The 20,914-nt window shown below is 47.5% G+C and overlaps 1 protein-coding gene across 2 annotated transcripts in view; it reads left to right on the top strand.

The window, feature by feature from the left end:
* The window catches only part of TTC23 (tetratricopeptide repeat domain 23), a 60,992-nt gene that overhangs the window by 33,263 nt on the left and 6,815 nt on the right, over positions 1-20,914 (top strand). For both annotated transcript variants that reach the window (XM_019637873.1, XM_019637871.1), the window contains 2 exons: positions 6,194-6,321; positions 9,004-9,153. In XM_019637873.1, coding sequence (XP_019493418.1) covers positions 6,194-6,321; positions 9,004-9,153 — 278 coding nt within the window. The remainder of the gene's footprint in view (positions 1-6,193; positions 6,322-9,003; positions 9,154-20,914) is intronic.

Below are 20,914 nucleotides of genomic sequence, written 5' to 3'. Positions count from 1 at the left end.
ATGGAGAACACACATTCTAGTGACATTTTTTTCTTTTTTTGGTCAGAATATTCAGAAACAGAGTATAACTCATAAAAAAGACCTAGGGGCGTATTCCAAGATGTCAGGTAAAAATAATTATGTGTTATAGTAAAATAAGGTCCAGTGTGCCAGCAAGCCTAAAATCAACACCAGGACGGCTTGGGGTTGGGGCTCCGGGAGCAGGAGTTGGGTTCAGACGAGGAGGCTGGCGGGCGGGAGATGAGCGTCCCAGTCTGCAGAGATGCCTGGACCAGGCAGGGGCTCCAGGAAGGAGCTGGTGAGGAGATTCGGATCCATCCGTCCACCCCACTTTGTGGGTCCCTCATTCTGGTCTCCTGGAGCGCTGAGCTCCTTTTCAGAGCTGAAGGAGCCCGTCTAGAGCTAGAGAAGGCCGTGACCTTTCTGATTCTCACTCCCTAGAACACTCCATACATAACAATCAATTTCAAAACCTTCAAAGAGCCAACATTTTGACCAGCTTATTGTTGCCTAAAATTCCTTTAATGGGGGAAAGGAACCTTCCATTCCACCACTGTTTATAAGGCACTTAAAATGCAAGCGCATGTTTGATGGGATCCCCTGGAGGAGCAAGAGTCACAAATCTAAATGTCCATAGGAGCCAAATAAGCCATGTGAGCAGAGCGGGTAGTTATTAGAAAACAGTAGCCACCACGAGCATACTTATAAGCGGCAGCTCACTGCGGGCTGTAATACGAGAGGCGATGTGGAGCAGTGAGGACTGTGGCAGACCTGAGAAGCTGGTACCCTGTTGAAATGGAGCCGCTGCCACGTGGAAGGCAGGCAGATCTGCTTTTTTAAGAGAAGACAGAAATCTAGATTTTTATGTGAAGTCGATCTGTAATTGTTGGTAACTTACTCCAATGTTTCGGGCTCTGAGTGAGGCAAAACAAGTGTGAGGGCCGGGTCCGCCCCTGGAGAGCATGTGTGCAGGGAGGGCTGGTCAGCTCCTGCAGTTCTCCCGGGGGCCAGGGAAACCCACCTGCATGGGCGCCTCTGCTCTGCTTTCCTGTGCTTACATCGGTCTGCGGAGTACAATTTATAAAAAAAAGAATCATTCATGAGAAAATTTTCTTGTTTGGGGTTCTCTGGAGCCCTGCTTGCTGAATGCCCATTGAAGGCAATGCCCTCTGACAAAAAAAAAACCACCACTGGCCAAGGAGCCAGTGTGTTTCAGGCTCCACGCTCGAGCCCATCCTTTTGCCCTGTGCCTGTGATGCATTCCTTATGCAGACAGAACTGCCCTGGGAGTCACCGGAGGCTGGGATTGCATAAGGACTCCCACTTCAGGCTCCTGGAATGTCACTAACCTGAGCCTGGCCAGCTTCCCGGAGCAGCCATAGACAAACTTGGTATTAACTGCTCTCCCAACCCTGCGAAGTGCTCGGGGCTTTGGCCTTGGGTTTATAACTCTTCTCCTAAAGGATATTCACATGAAATGGGCCAGAGCCAAGTACATCTCAGTGTAAACGAGGCAGAGCCTGCCGAGCACAGGCGGCCTTGTTTGGAAGTGGCCCGTCTGAAACCTGGGCTCCAGTGGGCCACGGATTTTTGCAGGGTCCAGAGATATCAGAGGGTTTTACCTCGTCGGAGCCTTGGGGGTAAAGGGTGGGATCCCTGACCCGTGACCATGGGGTGCATTCCTGAGATATAATTCCCAGTGCACAAAGATGTATAATCCCAGCCCCCACTTGCCCAGCCTCTCCCCACATTTTGCACAGTAGCCATGAAATAGGTGAGTGTCTGAAACTGGCGCTGTATCTCGATGAAGCCTCCTTTTCACCGTACATGAGCCTCCCTTTTCTCAACTCGTCCTCCTGTGGCCTGCCCCCTCAGCTTGCCCCCCATGCTGGATCCTGACCCCCACCCAGGCCACTCCCTGCTCACAGGGTTACTGATGCTCCTCGGGCCTCGTGTGTCCCAGAGAGACTGGAAGTCAGACAGTCCCTGGTATACACATGCGCCCGGCTCCAGTGGGCTCCTGACAGGTAACATGGCCACCTGGCAGCAGCCAGTCGGGTTTCCCACCTTCCCATGGCCCTTCTCAGCCGCCTCTGCTGGTGGAAATGCGAGTGAGCCGCTGCTGGCCATACCCGCCCACCGCTCTCCCTTCCTCATTCTCCCCACTCCGTCTTCCTTCCTCCTCAGCCTTTCCACCCCCCTCGATCCCTGTGTGCGCTGACAGACCCTGCCTCAGCTCCTACACAGGGCCCATTCCTTATCATAAAATGCCCAGCCAGCCCGAGCTCGGCCTGCCTCTGAGCTCCCGAAGCAGATGTCAGCATCCACGCCTGCTCTGTGCTCCACAGGCCAGGTGAGAACGGGGAGGCTGCAGAGAGACTGGGGGGTGATGCCAGAGATGCAAAGGGAAGTCTTTCACCCTGTTTTCTACCTCGTTAGTAGGACCCCCTTCTCAGAAACCTCTAGAAGGCACCTTGAGCACATCCCATCTAGAGAATTGGGGTCCAAGGTATGTCCCTGGTCACTCTGCAAGTTAGAGACAAAGCAAGGCCTGTGCAGAGGCCAGGCATCGCCTACTTAACCACACTCTAGAAGCGCAGAGTGAGCGGCACTGGGGGGGCCCTCCCCAGAGATCCAGGGAGTCGGGAAGCCCAGAGGATGGGCAGGCGAGGGCTGCAGGGGTCAGCAGCTCTTGGGGCCAGCAGAGGAGTACAGGGCTGGCCTCTTCTTCTCCCCGAGTCCATGCTGTTGGTCTCTCTTCACAGAGGGACAAGCTGGGACAGAACTGAAACCCCATCAAGCTTTACTTACAAACAGCCTTTCATCTTCATGGCTGAGAACAAAATCATCTTCATGCCTAGGGAGGAGGAAGTGCATGCCCTCTCTGGTAACCACTTTTATGAGGCTCCAGTTTTTTACTTTTGTGCTGGCTCATAACTTGTGTTCAGATCTTCTCAGAAAAGCCTGTCATGTATACCCTGACTTAGCTTCAAAGAGGATTTTGGTGCAGTTTACGGAAAACACATACACTTTACCAAGACAAGTAACTGCGGCAATAGGCCTGAGTCTGTTGCACCCCTGACCACTACCTGGGTGGCCCCACGTGGGACTCTGAGTGGTGGTGGGGTAGGGGTGGGGTCCTGTCAGCTTCCTAGTGGTGAGTATGTTTAAGGCAGATGGTTCCCCATGGTGCCCGAGCCCCAACTGGGCCTGTGAGCGCCAGGCATGGTTCAGGCACTTCCTGTCCACTCTGCCATCCTCCATCTCGGTCACCTCATACTACTGATGCAAACCTGACCCCAGAAATGGTCATGGACTTCTTGGGACCACGTGGCTAGTGAGCAGGAGGCCTGCCACTCCCATAAGCCATGTCCAGGCCACTGTGGACCATGGAGGGCCCGCCGGGTGGGAAGACAGAGCCTGGGCTCGTCTGTCCTCAGGCTCCCCTGGTCCCTGCCCCCAGCCCGGTGGGCAGCCTCGGGGCAGCTGTCTGCAGAGCCAGTGTGGCGGCCCCCAGCAGGATCTGAATGGGTTCAGTCTGTTTGTTTGCTGGGTGCTGACGCTCCTCTGGGCTAACGCCAACCCAGGCTTTGAGACTTTCCATTTTCAGGATCTCTGGGGTCCTTAATGCTCTTGCAGTTCGTCCAGAGCCCAGGCTATTTCCCAAGACTGTCACAAAAGATGATTGTCACACTGTCCACGCAGGCCTCTCTCATAATGAAAGCTGTCCTCACTGTTCCAGCTCTTGCCTAGGACAGCCTCAGGAAAATGAACCCAGGGTTACTGGAAATGATTTTAATGAAAAGCCTCCTGACCCCCAGTGTGCATTCCTCTTGATCTTTGAGTGAAGACTTGCTTTCTTTTTCTTCTGTGTGAACATGCAGATGGAACAGAGCCTGACGGGGCCTCATGGGGCCTCACGGAGACATCAAGCCACCCTGCCCCCTGGGCCACACGTCCTCCCCCACTCTACCTTGCAGACAGGCGAAACATTTTGTTGGAGGGAAAATGGGAGGCGATTAATGGCCCCGAAACACCTGTGCCATGAGGGCTCAGATTTACAAGCTAAGTCATGCTCCTGTGCTTTAGAAAATGACCTCATCTCCTGCCAAGGCCACCAGCGTCAGGTTACAAAGGATTCTAGAAGAGGCTTTTAAAGTTAGGGATGGCCATTTGTATGAGCGCTGAAACTGCTGGCTCTTTGTGAGCCCACACCCAGCTTCAGGGCACAGGGTCCACGCTGGGAGATGGCATCCCACCCACCCTGTCGTGACCTCCTGTCCCTGTGGAAATCCTGTGGTCACTTGTCCCGGATGGACCTGCTGGGGGATGCCCAGCCCCAGGAGGACAAACTCTGCTTGTCAGGGAGTCACTCCTTCGCTGTAGTCATAGGACAAATTTACTCTCCCCTCAAAGACGAGTCGTGTGGCTCATAGTCCAGAAAGTTAATTTGGGGGGCTGGAGGGGTGAGGGAAATAAGTCAGAGCCTTGCAATAAGGGAGCTTTCCTGTATTCTGGGCGAAGATAACAGTGGTTTCAAATTTATAGACAGGGAAGGTACCCACAGTGGATGCCGTCGACCTTCCTCTATTGCCAAACTCTGGGCCATTCTAGTATACAAGGGTCCTGACATGATGCCTGATGGGTGGTCAACTTGTACGTGATGAAAGCTGTCAGGGAACCACACCCCCTCCGCATCCTCACCTCCCTCTGACTAGAGACCTTCCAGGAACAGAAATGGGGAAAACGTGGACCCTTAGAGAAGCTGAGGATTCCAAAATGGAGGAAGGGAGGCTGACCCCAGAGGGCAGATCTTCAGACAGAGCCCGACTCACATCCCAGCACGACGCCTGGATTTCTTTCACCTCAGTAGCCACGCTGCCTTTAGTTTAAGTAATAAATTCCTTCTTCTCTCCCCTCCCTTCCTTACCCCCTCACTTCTACTCCCTCTTCCCGAGACCCGTATGTGCTAACAAGCATCCTCATTGGAAAATATGAATAGGTCTCCCAGATCAGAGGTTATGAGCCATTTACACACTAGTCTGAGTTAGGCAGAGCGGCTTCTTTTCTCCCAGCATCTCTGTGACATCAGCTCCACTAAGGGCAGGAGCATGCAGCCATCAGGTGGAGGGGACCAGCTAAAATGGGGTGCTTTTGGGGGCAGTTGGCTATCACCATGTGACCACCGGGGGAAGGGATAGTAAAAGGCAGGAGAGCAGGACAGGAGGGGGGTTGGAGAGGGGTTGAGCACGGCTGTGTCTGCCCGTGTCTGAGAGACCGGCTCCTTACCCAGGAAGGGGAGGCAGTGCTTCCAGTTCCGCTTGGCCGCCTCCTCTATCCGAGCATGGCACCACTTCCTCTGCCAAAGCCCAGCGTCTCCAAGTCAGCTCTTGTCCGTTCTGCCTCAACCCCGTCCTCCACCCTTGACATCTGCTGGTCTTTATAGTGAGGGCTCATCTCCCGGGGAACAAGGCTGAGACCATGAAAGATCATTCCTTTCAAAGAAGGGCTTGACTGGTTACATTCTTTGGTTCATTCCCAATTCGACAGAAAATGAAAATATCAAGAGTTCTTCAGTCTTGAACAGCCTCGTTAATTTTTTTGCTATGGAACATTCATCTCTGATGCTTTTAGAGTCAACAAAATAACAATAAACCGTCCCTCACATTTGCTGTCATCAGATTATCAAAGCAGCCAAAGTTAAGAATATGAGCAGTTATATCTGTAATGTTTTGTTGTTTTTTTCCAATGAGTTAGCTACCAGTAAAAGATGTAACACTTGCCACGCAATAGAATATTTTCCTACCAAGAGAAAATTTTGAGTAATGCTCTAGAAACCCATCTGCTGGCCCGGCAGTGGACAGACCCCCATTGAAACAGAGGAGCTTATACTCAACCTGAACACTTACTGATATCTTCAGGCCTGAGAGATAATTTGCATTAACGTTGCTTACTGTATCTAAGATGCATGAAAAAACAAGGAAGGTAAATTGTCGTATCCTTCTGAGACTGAAATCTTTTCTGATAAAACAGGCAGATTAATGGACAAAACATAGTTTCCTTAGCTGGATTCTCTTGTCTAAATGCTTAGTATTTTCAAATGCTCCACCACCACTAAAAGCATATTTATTCTGTTTCCATTTCAAATCTATGAGCGGTTTTCAAAGTTGTTGTTAATGATGCTTTTCTGCAGATGTGGCCGAACAGTATTTTCAAGAGAGCATGGCTAATCTTAAGGATGCTGAAGGGACTGGAAAAGCCAAGTTTCTTTCAATTCAAGATGAATACTGCCATTTTCTACAAGTCACTGGACGAGAAGAGGTAAGTGAGTTTGGACCACAGTTGCCTAGTTGTTTATGTGGGTGGCCCAGGCTGCTCTACTCCTTCACTCTGCAGGCATCCAGTAGGCATCTATTATGTGCCAGGCATGTGACAGGCTCCTCGGGGACGTGGATACATAAGGCCACGTGGCCACTCTCAGGCAGCTCCCAGATCTTGGGAAACAAAACTGTTTATGAGAATATAGAACCATGTTCACCCACAAAGGGTCCGAAGGACTGGAAGCCCTGAGAACCCAGTGGACAGGCCCTGGTTCTCTCCACCTGTGGTTCTGGCTGGGACACAGCTCGAGCCACAGCACGTTGCTCGGAGAGCAGAACACCGGCTGGATTTGGGGGTTCCTCCTTCTCCTGCCAGGCGCCCTTGTGCCTGGCACAACCCATCTGACCAAACATGGCAACCGTGCATCGTTATCACCATTGGTGCAGGCCTCTTGCCGTGGGTTCTGGCCGGAGAAGCCAACAGGGGCTGGGCCCAAGGACAGTCCCTGGGATGCATGCAGAGCTGTGCTCAGACCACCCCAGATGTGGTCCCAAAGCCCTGTGTCAACAGGAAGGTGATCTTTGGGGAGGAAAATGCCAATTCAGGGAAAATGTGAGTGAAGGGGTGTGTGGGTTTATCTTCTGGTTGTGACCCTCTCCTGCTCAAGACCCTTCTGTGACGTCTTTCTTCCTCTAAGAAAAGCTAAACTCCTCAGGCTGGCACCACAGCCGCATCACCAGCCCGGCCTGTGACTCCACCTCATCTCCCCCGGCTCCCCTCCCGCCTTTCTGTGCAGCGGTGAGATGAGTCCACTCACTGGCCCTGAACTTGCCATGTCTTCGTCCGCGTCATGTCTGTGCCCCCAGTTTCCCACGACCTTTCTCAGCCCATCGAAGCCCTATTATCCTTCACTCCTCTCCATTAATCTTACCCAGCTCTCAGAGGCTGCCACAGCCTGTTTCCTCTAAACCCACGTGGCATCTCTTCCATTGCCATCTCGACTTACCATTCACACTCATGCACATCTATCTCTGTAGTTTCCCCAATCAGGCTGTAAATGGCATCGGGAGCTTCATATAGGGAAAGGAGTCAGGCTCTTTCCATCACTGGCTCCTGGCAGGCGACAAGGGCAGTGCATTTCTGCCTCATCAGCGCCTTTACTGTGATTCGCCCACCCCTAGTTCCTTCTATCTGTGGAGAGCTGTCCGGACACCTTCAGGGCTGTGTGGGGGGATGGTGGGGGAGACCCTTTCACTGGCTCCCACTTTACTTAGCTGCTACATTCAGCATTTGTGTTCTGCATCTGTAACCGTGCCTTCATGTAAAAGATCCTGGAAGAATTTCAGGAAAAGCATGGGAGGCCGACATACAGGGTTTCCCCTCTGTATGTCTTGGTGTCTGACTGAAGAGATTTATTTCAGAAGATACTGGTTTCTGACCAGTTCATGTTGTTTATTCCATGTTGGTATAAATAAATCAGATAAACCAAACCAAATGTCAAGTATATTTAATTTTTTATCACATTGGAATGTTTGCTTTTTTTTGTGGTTTTATAAACAACTTCTTATCAGAAATGAAAACCCTGGAATATGTTTTGGATGTTCTGTAAATAGATAAATCACCAGGAAATGGTAGTTTTTACTTATATAAGAATGTCACTGTGCAGGGGCGGGAGGGGAGGGGAAGAAGGTCACTGTGCACAGATGGAGAAGACCCTGCAACTAAAAAAGATTAAAATTACTGGCCAGATTCAGATCCTGTCGGACTCTGAGCAGGTTTCTTGACAGCTCTGTGTCTCAGTTTCCTCCTCTGTCAAATGAGGGTTAAAATTGTGCTTATCTAAAGGAGACAGAGTTAAATGAGCTCACACATGTAAACTGATTCACACAGTTCTTGACACACCAAGAACAATCCATGTTAGCTTTTTGTCTTACTACTCAGCTAGAATGCATTCTTATAATCTCTGAAGTGGCTTTTTCTCCCGGTGTCCTTTATGCATTCTCTTTTCATAATTCACACCTTTTTTCTCCCACGGATGTTATTCCTATCTCCTGTTCAACCAGAGGAAAGTGGGCTCAGGTCATGAGACGCGCTACCCAAACCCATTCCCTTAAAAAGTAAAAATACACATGAGTTACATCATTGTCTTAAAAGGCACTGATCTTTATCAGCTGATCTTAGAACTTTTTTTTTTTTTTTTTAAGATTTTTATTGGGGAATTGGGGGGATGGGAACAGTGCTGGGGAATTGGGGGAAGGGGAACAGACAAGTTGCTGTCCTTTTGTTCTTCAGTCTAGTTGTGGAGGACGTTGCTTCACTGGCCCAAGTTGGCACCATCATTGCACTCTTCCCAGGTGAGGCAGATCAGTCGCCGGCTTCTGGACGGCCGCTCACTGCGGCTGCTGGCCGCTCACGCTGGCTGCTTGCTACACACGGTAGCCCATGGCAACCCACTGCCACAGGGGCTGCAGCCTACACCGTCGCTGGTGACTCACTGCAGCCGAGCTCCAGGTTGAGCTGTTGTTCAGCATCTTAGCTGTGGAGGGCAGTGTCACTGGCCCTCATATGTGGGATCCGAACCGGGGCCCTCTGGCGTCCCAATCCAGTTCTTAACCATCGCGCCACTCGGCCAGCCCTGATCTTAGAACTTTTTAACCAGACAGCTTTTGATTTCTTTGACAGAAAGCAACCTCCATCCTGAGAGAGTCCCTGGAAGCCAAAGTGGGAGTGTTTGGTGACCTCAGTCCTGAGGTGGCAGAGACATACCGGCTCCTGAGCGGGGCCGACCTGGCCCAGGGGAACCACAGCGGGGCCCACAAGAAACTGAAGAAGGTAAAGCTGGAGCCAGTATTAATGCAAACAGAAACTCCCCTCCTTCCCCGCCGGTCACTTTCTCTCCTTCCATGATGCCCTTTTTAAATGAGCCTTTATAAGTGGCTTATTAGGTAAGATGACATCATTTTTGCAATTGAGTTAACACTTTTGGGGGTAAAAAATATAGTAATCCTTTTATATGTGGATATATATGTATATATAGATATATATTGTATATATCTATACACACACACATATATATATACACACTATATATATTTTAATGAATTGTCAATTATTTTTTTTTTACCAATCTTATTTTATTGTATTCATCCTGTATATCCAGTTTATAGAGGCATTCTTCTGTGTGTTCTAGTACGTACATATTTATTTCTTTTTTAATTCAGAATTTATTTGTGTGGATGGTGTGAGGTATGGGTTTACTATCTTTTTGCCAAATGGCTACCCTGTTTTCCAGCACCGTTTCATTTAAAGAGCCCATCTACGTTCCAATGATTTGAGATACCACCATCATCATATACTACATTTCCATATGTACTTGAGTCTATATCTGGATTTTTCTTCTATTCCCCTGATCTCTTTGTTTATTCAAATGCCAGTTCCTCATTGTTTTAAATTTAGAGATTTCATATCATGATTTAATATCTGGTAGATCTAGACTCCCCTCATGGTTTTTCTCCCCCTAGAATATCAGAAATATTCTTGCATGTTTATTTCCCACATGAATTATAGTATCGACTTGTATAACTACATATAAAAAGGTTAGTGGTAATGTTGGGAGGATTGTGTTATTTGTAAATGAACTTTGGGAGAAATGATATCTTATGATATCAAGTCATTTTACCCAAGAACAAGGGATGTCTTTGTATTCATTGATGTCTATTTATATATCATTTAGGCACATTTTAAGGTGTACCTTTTGTAGGTTTAGCACATTTCTTATTTGGTTATTTTCTAAGCATTTTATCTTCTTGAATACTATTATAAATGGAGTTTTATTCACAATTATGTCTTTTGACTGGTTACTTTTGTGTATATGAAAAATGTCGGTTTCTCCATGTTAATTTTATATTCTGCCAGCTTGCTTGGTTAATTGGAGCATTGATTCTCTCAGGTTTTCCAGGTACCTATTACATCATCTGCAAATAGTTTTGCTTTTTGTTTTTCAATTCTATGGCTCTAATTGATTTCTCTTGTCTAATTGTGTTGGTTCATACCTCCAGGGTGATAATAAATAGTAGTGGAGATAATAGGCATCCTTGCCTTGTTCCTGATCTTAGTGGAAATGCCTCTAGTGATTCTTCATTTAGTAGATGCTGACTATAGGATTAATGTTTAAACATTTTATCATGTTAAGGAAGTATCAATCATTTTCTGTTTCCATGAGTGGTTTTTTATTAGTGTTGGATTTTATCAAAGGTTTTTTCACCATCAGCGGAGATAATCAGATGATTCTTTTTAGAACCCTAATATGGAGTATTGTAGTATAGTATCAGACCAACATTGCATTCCTGGAATAAATCCCTTCAGTTACATTGAAATTTTTTCTTAATATGAGGTGATTCTTTTGCTAATATTTATTTTAGGATTTTTGCACCAGTATTTGTAAGTGATATTGTTTACAGATCAATGTTATATTTGCTTCATAAAAATAATTTGGAAGCTTACCTTTATTTTCTATGCACTGAAGGAATTTGTGCAGCATTAAAACTGTCTAGTGTTTGAAGGTTTGTACCTCCTATGAAACTCTTTGGACCTGGTGCTTTTTTTATGGGGAAATTCCTTGACAGTTTTCTCTATTTCTTCTACAAAAAATTGATCTGTTGAAGCTTTCTTATCTCTAATGGGGTCATTTTGGTTAACTGTATTTTTCCAGGTAACTATTTTATTTCAGAACTATTTCAGAATGATTTGCATAGAGATTTGCAAAATAGTCTTAACAATTGTTAAAATTTCTACTTTTTTAATAGTTATTTTCCCATTGTAATTTTGTAGTTTTTGAATTTTCTCACTTTTTTCTTGACTGAATTAGTAAGTGGTTTGTCTGTTTTGTTAATTTTTTTCAGAGGATCAGGAATTTAATTCCGTGGGTCACTTGTCTTCCTATTCTCTATTTCATTAATTTCTGATTTTATCTTTATTGTTTCTTTCTTTGTGCCTTATTTTGTTTTACTTTGTTGGAATTTTTTGCTGTCTTTTTGAGTTTGGAATTTAATTTATTAGTTTTCATTTTTACTGATTTGAGTGTTTTAGGCTAGGCTTATTAATTACCTTATTAATACTATGCTCTTATTATTGCTTTAATTGTATTTGATAAATTCTGTCATATTGTGTTTTCATAACATTAATTAGTTATAAAATGGGGGAACCTCTAAGTAACATGACTGACCAAACCAAAAAATGTTAACTTTAGTTCTGAATGGGCTACCACTCTCCTGTAAGTCAAGCCTTTTTCTCTTCTTCTGAGTTTTCTGATTTTACTGCAGAAGGCACCAGATTTGGTAACATGTGTGGTGTCTATTTTTCAATGAGATAACACATATATCTGTTATCAGGTAGTCCATAAATAGTCATTGGACCTCTTCTATGGGCCAGTTACTGTGCTAGGCAGACCTGGGAAAAACAGTGACCCAGACACTTACGCTTCTTGTCTGTGCAAGACTTTCCAGCATAGCCAGAAAGACATATATTACACCAATCATTTCAGATAATTTAAACATTACATTAGTTCCAAAGACGACGTGCTGAGGGAGGAGGTGAGAAGGGAAGCTAAGGGTGCTGATTGCTGTGTTTCCCCATTGCCCACTTCCATATAATAATAGCTGATGCCTCTTGAGCGAGTGTCACTGTGTTAGGCGATTTACATATGCACAAATATTGAGCTTCTTTAAACCCTACATCAACCCAAAGAGTTGGGTATCTCTACTCTCTGTTTTTCACAAAGAGAAACTGAGGCTGAAGGGGTAAGTGTCTCAGCCTTACTTGCAAAGCTAGGAGTTGTGAGAGTGGGAATTTCATCCCAGGCAGTGTGCAGTCTATTCTACCCTATCATTTATCATTTATTTCATAGCTTGGGCTTACAAGTAAGATTTTGTGCGAACGAGAGCTTCCTATGCTTAAAAGAAACAAGTGTAACAGTGCGGGGAGAACACCAAGTTCAGGATAGTAGGAGTCTTTGGGTTGCCACTAACAGAATACAACTCAAATTAGCTTGGGTATGAAAGGGGGTCTATCATCTTGTGGTTTCCATGGAGGGCCGACAGGCAGATGGTTAGCAGAGCAGGGATGCAGCTTGAGCCTCAGGAGGAAGTGCCGAGGCCAGACTCTAATGCCACCAAGACCCTCTCTGCCTAGGACTGCTGCCTGCTTCTCTCTGCATAGCCTCCCCCGCCTCTCTCACAGCAGGGTCTCCACTCAAGATGGAGACCATGGCTGCCAGCCCTCCAGAGTTTTAATTCCTACCCCCATGCCATTTCTCAGGAAAAGACCAATAGGCCTGAATCCAGTACCTACCCTGGGTCAGTCAGGGGGCCAAGGGCATAGTTGGGTGTAAGAACATGGTACCGCCAAGGCAGCTGGGTGGCCCGGGGTGGCAGTGGTGCAGGAAACCTCATCCCATAGTCAGAAGAACTGGGCGGAGGTCGCTAGAGCCCCTTCCTAATTTTGGAGCATGCGCAGAGTACAATAGGAATGCAGCAGCCCCTTCCCCTAAGAGCGAGTATCCCAGGCCAGTGAGGGAATTACAGACTATAAACCCCCAACTGCGATATTATGTGCTAAGGTCTGTGCTACAGGTCCATACTGGGCTCTATGGGACGGAAGGGGTTTAGGAGAGGTGTTAAGTAAGTCATCCCAAAAAAGAGTACAGCCTGGAAAGAGGAATTCCCAGATTGGAAATGGGGTAGAAGTGGAGGCTGGGTTGGGAGAGAGAGTGAAGCCTGTTTAAGATGCAAAGAGCATTTGGGGACAATTGGAGAGCTGGAAGAGACAGGGGGTCAGGCCCTGCGATGTGTTTGCTGGTTAAGGGGCTGAGACTTGATCCTTTATAGACAAACGATGGCCCCCAGACCAAATCCAGCCCACTACTTGTCTTTATGTGGCCCGCGAGTTCAAAATGGTTTTTTATAGATGAGCGTAAAAATGGACTTGATGATAGGGAACACTAACTTTGAACCCCAAATGAGATGTTACCCCCCTCTCTCTCCAAAACAAGAAATCTATTCTTCTCGTTAGAACTAGATTATAAAAAAACTGTACTCGTTATTATGTTTTGAATTTCACTGATAACACTTTTGGTGGAAATTTGTTTTCTCTCTTGTTATGTAAGTATGGATTTTTGTCTGCAGTATTTACCATCTGCCTTTTGTAGAAAAGTTTTCTCAATCTTGCTCTAAGCAGCTGGGAGCCACTGAGGGAATTTAAAGCAGGGCTTAACAGGTTTATATTTGGCTTTGGGGTTTTGTTGAGTCACTGTGAAGATAGTGTTGAGATTGGAATGGAGTGGCCCAAGAATTGAGCCAAGAGGCCTCGGTTTTCTCATCTGTAAAATGGAGGTGATGACAACACGAGCCCTCTGGCCCTCCCACAGTTGTCCTGAGGGAGGAGTGAGGTGAGGTGAGGTGAGTGGGGCTGCTGTGATAAGCCCCAGGCCTGCCAAGGTGTAGAGGGCCGGGCTGCTGAGAGGAAGATAGAGCTTTCTCTCTCCTTCCTCATTTCTCCCCCAAAGAGTGTAGATGAAATAGGGGAAAAACTCTTCTGAGAGTTCAGCCTAGCCACTCAACTCCATACAGGAGAGGGACCCCAGGAAATGGGGTTGGGCAGCAAATGTTAGCAGACACACCAGGAATGTGACCAGGGGCCACCCAAACCTTCCCAGGGGCCCTTATGGCTTCGGCAAGGCCGGGCTGGTACCACCAGGAACCATGAGCTTAGGACCAGGCTGGCTGCTGCCAAGGGCATCTCACATCCTTCCTAGTCCTCACAGCACCCCGCAGGTCAGACTTTATGGTCCTATTTTACAGACAGGGGGCCTGAGTGCCCTAGAAGTGAAGTAAATTGTCTATGGGCTGGTTACTCTGAAGCCCGCCATTTTCCTTTATGCTGGTAGTTGGACAAGCATGGGACCTAAACCCTGCATCAGGGTCACCTTGTGAACCAGAGTCTGGGGTGGGGGTCCAAGGGCCCCGGAATCTGCATTTTAGCTTCTGAGGGAAGGTTGAGCATTGCTGCTCGGGGTCTCATACCCACCCACAGGGCTGAAAATTAGCTTCAAGAAACTCTCAGGTTTCATCATCTCTAAAACCTATAGTGGATGCTGGTGACATTTTCCCCCTTCAGTTGGCCTCATTAACCATCAGTCCTGAAAACAGTGGCTTTGATGTTTTAGAGCTATCTGGCCATTTGCCAGAATCAGAGAGGACAGGTTTGTGTCCCTGTGGGTTGGGCACACACACGCGTGGTCCGTGCAGTCCTCATGTCCACTTCTCCACGCGTGACCATCTGAGGACAGGGCTGGCCACTCCGTGAGCAACCACCTCCAACACGGGACTTGGAACATGCCTTTCCCGTCTGCTGCTGAACGAGACTTTCTCAAATGCCATATTCAGCGCTGAGCTCTGTGGAGCCAGCAGCAGTTTTCTAAAGCTACCAGCCCAGTGTTTCTCTTGTGTTTATCACAACAGCTGCGCCCCCCAACTGTTTCACCTCTGGAGCAGGAATCTATGGGATACAGGTCTTTCCAGATGTGCCCCCCTGTGCTGGATGACTCAGGCACAGGCCTGCAGGCACGGGAAACAGGAAGGCACGGGAAACAAAGCAGACAGCCAGATTCAATTACTGAAAAGAAAACCTGATTATCGATCTGTCTTTCAAAGGCGTCTGCCTGCAGGGGGAAATTAGAGAACCCCATTGGCTCCAGATGGAAATTTCCACGGCAAAAGTTCCCAGGCTTCTGCAACAGAGAGACCTGGTTTGATTCTAGGATGGGCCTCTTTGCCGACATTTTCACCCGAGTGAAAGGCTGCAAAAAAGAACTCACAAAGACCATCTCCTAGGTCAGTCGTCTCTCAGAACTCATCCTGGGCCCAGCTACAGTGTGACTTTGTGGCTGGGTCCCATCCTAACCCGGCCTTCCTGTTGAGTGCTATACCGTCAACCATCAGGGCTCGGCCCACCGCTTGGCTTCTTTACAGCTGCAAACGTGAGACATTTTCGTGAAAGAATAACATCATTCTGTGACCGCTTTCTCCAAGAAATCCAAAGCCCATTCTCATAAATCATTTGAAGGGCGTGGAAAACGATTTTTATTCATAGGTTGTAAGTGAAAAAGCCAACCCTGGGAGGGTCATATGTGTCATGGGCCAAGACAGGACCCAGGAGAACAGGCTGTCAGGTCCTTTTCTATTCCAGCCCTTCCTCCAGCCGGCCAAACACTCAGAGCCTTCTCACAGACAGCTGTATTTTATATACAATTCAGGCTTTGTCATTCCATCAGTGGCCACTTAGTTTTACTTTCTCTTTAGCATATGTGGTGGTTTCCTTGTTGCCATGGATACCAGGGGATCCAGAGCCAGGTTTGGGGTCCCCACAGACCCCCCCGCCCCTCCCCCATGTTAGCCCCCATGTCTCATGTAAAGAGTCTCCTTCGTGCCTGATCCTGATTTCTCTCACCCACTGTTAGGCTGCAGCAGTCCACCTTGAGTTCATTTTGAAAGAGAGGAAGGTCGTAATGACATTAATTTCAATACCAAGTCCTGATCTTGAGTTGAGACATGCACTTAAAGACTCTTGAAGCACTCGTTAGTTGGTGTTTGGAACTGGTTGATGTGTAAGAATGGGAACTGATGGTTAAAGGGACCAAGGTCATCCATTCTTAGCCTTCTGTGGGGAACATACGGAGTCTCCCTGGCCTACTCCAGGCTGAGTGGAATGAGAATTCCCAGTCCCTGGGCTGCCCTGGCACTGCCAGCTGCCAGGAAGAGTTGATCTCCTTGGGGTCAGGCCCCTAACTGCGACAGCCCAGGGCCCAGCACCCTCCACCTTTGGTGTCCCTTGGAAAACACAGGTGGGGAGTGTACACAGACTGCCCACGAACAAGGCTGTGGAAAGCTCCTCAAAGATGGGCACTCTTACTGTGGTTGGTGAGTGCCCGATGCCTTAGAAGTTCCTAAATGGGCATGAAGGTCTGGAGAGAGCAGAACCGTGGGTCTGGACAGACCGTCCCGACTTGAGACTGTCTGGCGATTTGTCAGAGCTTCGCTGGAGGCAGGAGAACCGTGAGTTTATGAGTATATGTCCAGGGGTGGAAGGAAAGGCAGAGCTCCTACTACATAAATTCAGTGTGACCTTAAACAAGTGGACAGAGTGATGCTCAGGATGGCTGGTACAGACTGCACCAGCTCAGGGAGGACTGAGCAAGATGGCCGAGCTCCAGAGCATGAGGGAAACGTGCCAAGAAAAGGCAGCTCGGAGGCTTAGTTTTCAGAGGGTCTGGCTCTTTTCCTCTGTTTGGCTCAGAAATAGGCAAGTCCAGCTTTGATACAAAAAGCTGGCTATCTGCTCTAAAAGTGAAGCCTTAATTTACATGTGGGCACACAGCAGAGTTCCCCTCCCGAGCCAGTCCTGTTGATGCCTCTGTTCTCTAAACATTTGTGTTGCAGTTGTCCTGGAGAAAGGTGATGGTAGCTTGCTCCCAGACAGTGGCCAGGGGATGGAGCACAGTCGTGGGGGAGTCGAGGGATGTCGATAAGGATGTAGAACCCACGGCACTTGGCAACTCGGAGGTGAGGAATGAGGGAGCTACCAGGATGCCATCCACGCTTCCCAGGTTGGCACTCAGTAGACAAGACACTCAGGAAGAGCTTTCTAAATGGGGCTGCCCCAGCAGCCGTGTGAGTGGCAGTGCCTGGGCCCCCCCACTTTTCCTCCGTCATCTCCCATTTCCCGCCTCTCCCCAGGGCCCCTGTTCCCATCTTACCTGTATTTTTCTCATGGGAGCCTTGCTACCCACCTGTGCAGCAATCCTTGGGGCTCAGAATCAGTGGCCCTCTAGGTAAGGGACTAGCAGGGGGTGTGTGTGTGTGTGTGTGTATGTGTGTGTGTGTGTGTGAGAGAGAGAGAGAGAGAGAGACAGAGAGACAGAGAGAGACAGAGAGGGACAGAGAGAGAGACAGAGACACATGCAGGGTGTGTTCCTGCTGAGGACCCCACCTTCCCCACCCTGGTGCTCTTCACCTGGCTGACTCCCCATCCTGCAGGCACCTCAGAAAGGCCTTCAATGACCCTAGTACACTGGACCACCACCACCAACACCCCTGTTTTATTCTCTCATAGCCCCATGCTCTTTCTCCATAGCTCTTATCACAAGCTGTGATGACATGTTTGTCTGCATATTTTTAAGTGTCTGGCTCCCCCCCACTGCATTGGTGGCCTCCTGAGAGCAAAGCCCACATCTGCCTGTTCTCTGCCCTGTCACTGGAGTGGACACGGGTTGGTATTGCGCTGTCGGAAAAGTCATGACATATTTTTTCTATGTTTTTCGTTGCAAAAATGTGTCATGACTTTTCCGACAACCCAATATAATGTAGGTGCTCAGCAGACACCTGCTGCAGGAATGAGTGGAAATGGCAGGTGTAGCTCCAGCCAGGACAAGGCTGGCGTCTGAGTGGCTTAGGAAAAGCAAGCCCCACCCACGCATGGCTCTGTTTCTGTAGGAAAATGCTATTTGATGAGTTGCGTTTGGGTTTGTCCTTTCAGTTCCCCCAAGTTCATCATTTAAGTCATCATTTCTGCCTCCCTTGTAAAGATTAGGAAAGGGAAGTATACTTGTGTTTTTCTAAACATTTAAGACATTTCACACTTCCAGGGATTAGAGGTTCTGACGTCCTCTATTTTTTTTTTTTTAAAGATTTTTATTGGGGATTTTGGGGGATGGGAACAGCGCTGGGGAATTGGGGGAAGGGGAACAGACAAGTTGCTGTTGTTTTTTGTTCTTCAGTCTAGTTGTGGAGGACGTTGCTTCACTGGCCCAAGTTGGCACCATCATTGCACTCTTCTCTGGCGAGGCAGATCAGTCGCCGGCTTCTGGACGGCCGCTCACTGCGGCTGCTGGCCGCTCACGCTGGCTGCTGGCCACACACGGCAGCCCATGGCAACCCACTGCCACAGGGGCTGCAGCCTACGCCGTCGCCGGCGACTCACAGCAGCCCAGCTCCAGGTTGAGCTGTTGTTCAGCATCTTAGCTGTAGAGGGCAGTGTCACTGGCCCTCATATGTGGGATCCGAACCGGGGCCTATGGCGTCCCAAGCCAGTTCTTAACCATCGCGCCACTCGGCCGGCCCTGACGTCCTCTATTTTTAAAACTAGCCTTGAGAATTGACACGAAAACAGAAGCCCAGTTCATGTTTTCTGGGTAATCTCTCCTCCATGGACATACGCTAGCAGCAGATACTGTGTGTGGAGGAGTCATGGTTAGCATAGCTTTTAAAAAGTGTACCTTTCTCTAGCTTTTTTCGTTGTTGTTGCATTTAAAGACAAAATACCCCTTAATAGCATGAGAGTAACCCCTGCGAATCCAATCACCGGGAATTACAGCAATGGAATGGCTCCCTAAAGGTTATCTGGATACTCAGAATTACAAGTTTTTGTCCACTTAGAGAAACGTGAGGAACAGCCTCTGGAGGCTGATTTCCAACAGGAGTGCACTGGCCTCCTTGGAAGGATCTGGCGAGCACAGCATCCCCTCAGGGCGGTGGAGCGTGTTCTCCTGCCAAGGTTTGGGAGTTCTTTACTTAGCTCAGCGAACTGTTTACAGTGCCTGGCTCCCAGGAGGTTCAGCGAACATTTATTGATTTTTGTCCCTGTCAGTGTCTTCATTTCTAACGAAAGAACCAAAGTACCTACTTCATGCAAAAATGCTTCAGCAAATTTAGCTAAGAGCAGCGGAATATTGAAAAATTCAATTTATGTGTCTTCGATAAATATGGAGCTAGGTGAAACATTTTCTGGTGCAGTCAGTAACGGGTTATTTTCCTTTCTAAGAAAGGCATGTCTTGAAGACTATTTCATTTAAATGAATGAGCCACTTTCTCCTGTCATGGTGCATGGTAGTGGCCTCCCTGGGCGCTGTCTGTTTCTCTCTCCCAGTTGACATCCCTTGGGCATCTCTTCTCACTTCAGCTAGAATTTTGAGCACATCTCCTTAATGAGGAGAAGTAGCTTTAAAAAAAAAATCTATTAACACCCAGGAAGAGAAGAGTCTTGATTGGCATCTAGGGGATAGGAGGGGGATGGGCTAGATGATTGAAAAGGTGACTTTCCCCAACTGTGATCTTCTCTGCTAACTCCACTCTTCGTACTAACATAATACCCAAGGTCAGCAGTGGAGTGGTGTGTTGAACCAGTGAGAATTTGTAGAGAAGCGCTATCCACTGCCTTCCTCTCGGGAACCCATGAGTACTCACTTAATAATATCTTTCCCTAAAGAACAAGGGAGAAGAGCTTCAGTAACCAAAGGAACGGGATGGAAATTCCCCCCAAGTTTTAGATTTTGGAGGCTGTCTGTGAACTGAGACCTCAGACTGTCTCAAATAATCGCTATAGTTTCAGTAACATTCTACAATGTCACAGTGAATGAATGAACGCCAGCCAAGCATGTGGACATCAGCTCGTGTCACAATGAGCTGTACCGGAGGCAATCATAAATATGTAAACAGGGGAGTTCGGTCGGTTTAAAGTGAGATCTGATCTGTCACACTGAGTGTAGGTATTTCTGGCCGAGCAGGAGAAAATGAAGTGTGTTCTGGCAAGAAGTGTTAACCCTGGAGAGAGGCCGCTCGCTGACTGGCGTGAATGAGGGGAGAGCGTGATTGCTTCTTGCTCGCTGTCCTTTCTGAGCAGCTCTTTGGCCAAGCCCCAGGAGGACTGAGCTTTACCACCTTAATGAGGAGCCGTACCCAGGCTTCCAACAGCTGTAAGCCAAGCAGGAGAGGAGAACTGTTAGAGTTTTCATCATGTGTTGTGGGTGCTGGAAGTGCGTCCACATCCGCTCCCCTCAAAGCCACAAGACACCTTCTAAAGGGTCCTAAATTTCCAGGGTGGGGCTTGCTGGGCAGAGGGGCTGGGATCCACGCTTTTGCACAATTTGGATTATATATCAAATAGGATAACAGAAAAAAAATTTACTACCTCTTGGTGCTATATAATTCAACTAAGAAATAGTGAATATTTTTCTGTCATTAAAAAAAAAATTGTCACATTCTTCTCTAATAATATATCTTTCCTCCAAAACATAGCCATTCTCAGATTCCAGAATCACATTCTCAATTCTTTAGATAACCAAACATTCAGGCAATTTTGAAATTTTCCACAGCTCAAAGACAAAGCGTTTGGCTGCTCACATTTTAATTTTCTCCAAGGCCTAAAACTGGTGGCAGATCAGAAGGAATAAACACACCTCAGTACTAAGTCCCCAAACCCTCACACTTTTTTATTTTTAACTCAGCCTGTTACCATGTAGAAAAACAAATTCAATCTTTGAGAAAAAAATATTATGAAATATTTCAGATATGTAGAAAAGTACAATTAATATAACGAAACCTCTGAGTCACTATTTAACATAAGAAATGAAACGTGACCCATGTGAAGTCCTTTCTATACCCCTCCCCACAGCCTCCCCAGATTAACTACCATCCTGAATTTGGTATTTCCACACGTTATTTCACTATGGTTTTGTTTCACGTTTAAAATAAATAAATAAATA

This window comes from Hipposideros armiger, unplaced genomic scaffold (assembly GCF_001890085.2).
Source record: "Hipposideros armiger isolate ML-2016 unplaced genomic scaffold, ASM189008v1 scaffold_35, whole genome shotgun sequence".
Lineage (NCBI taxonomy): Eukaryota > Metazoa > Chordata > Mammalia > Chiroptera > Hipposideridae > Hipposideros > Hipposideros armiger.
Note: the sequence above shows the minus strand (reverse complement) of the source record. Positions and strands in the feature narration are given on the sequence as shown.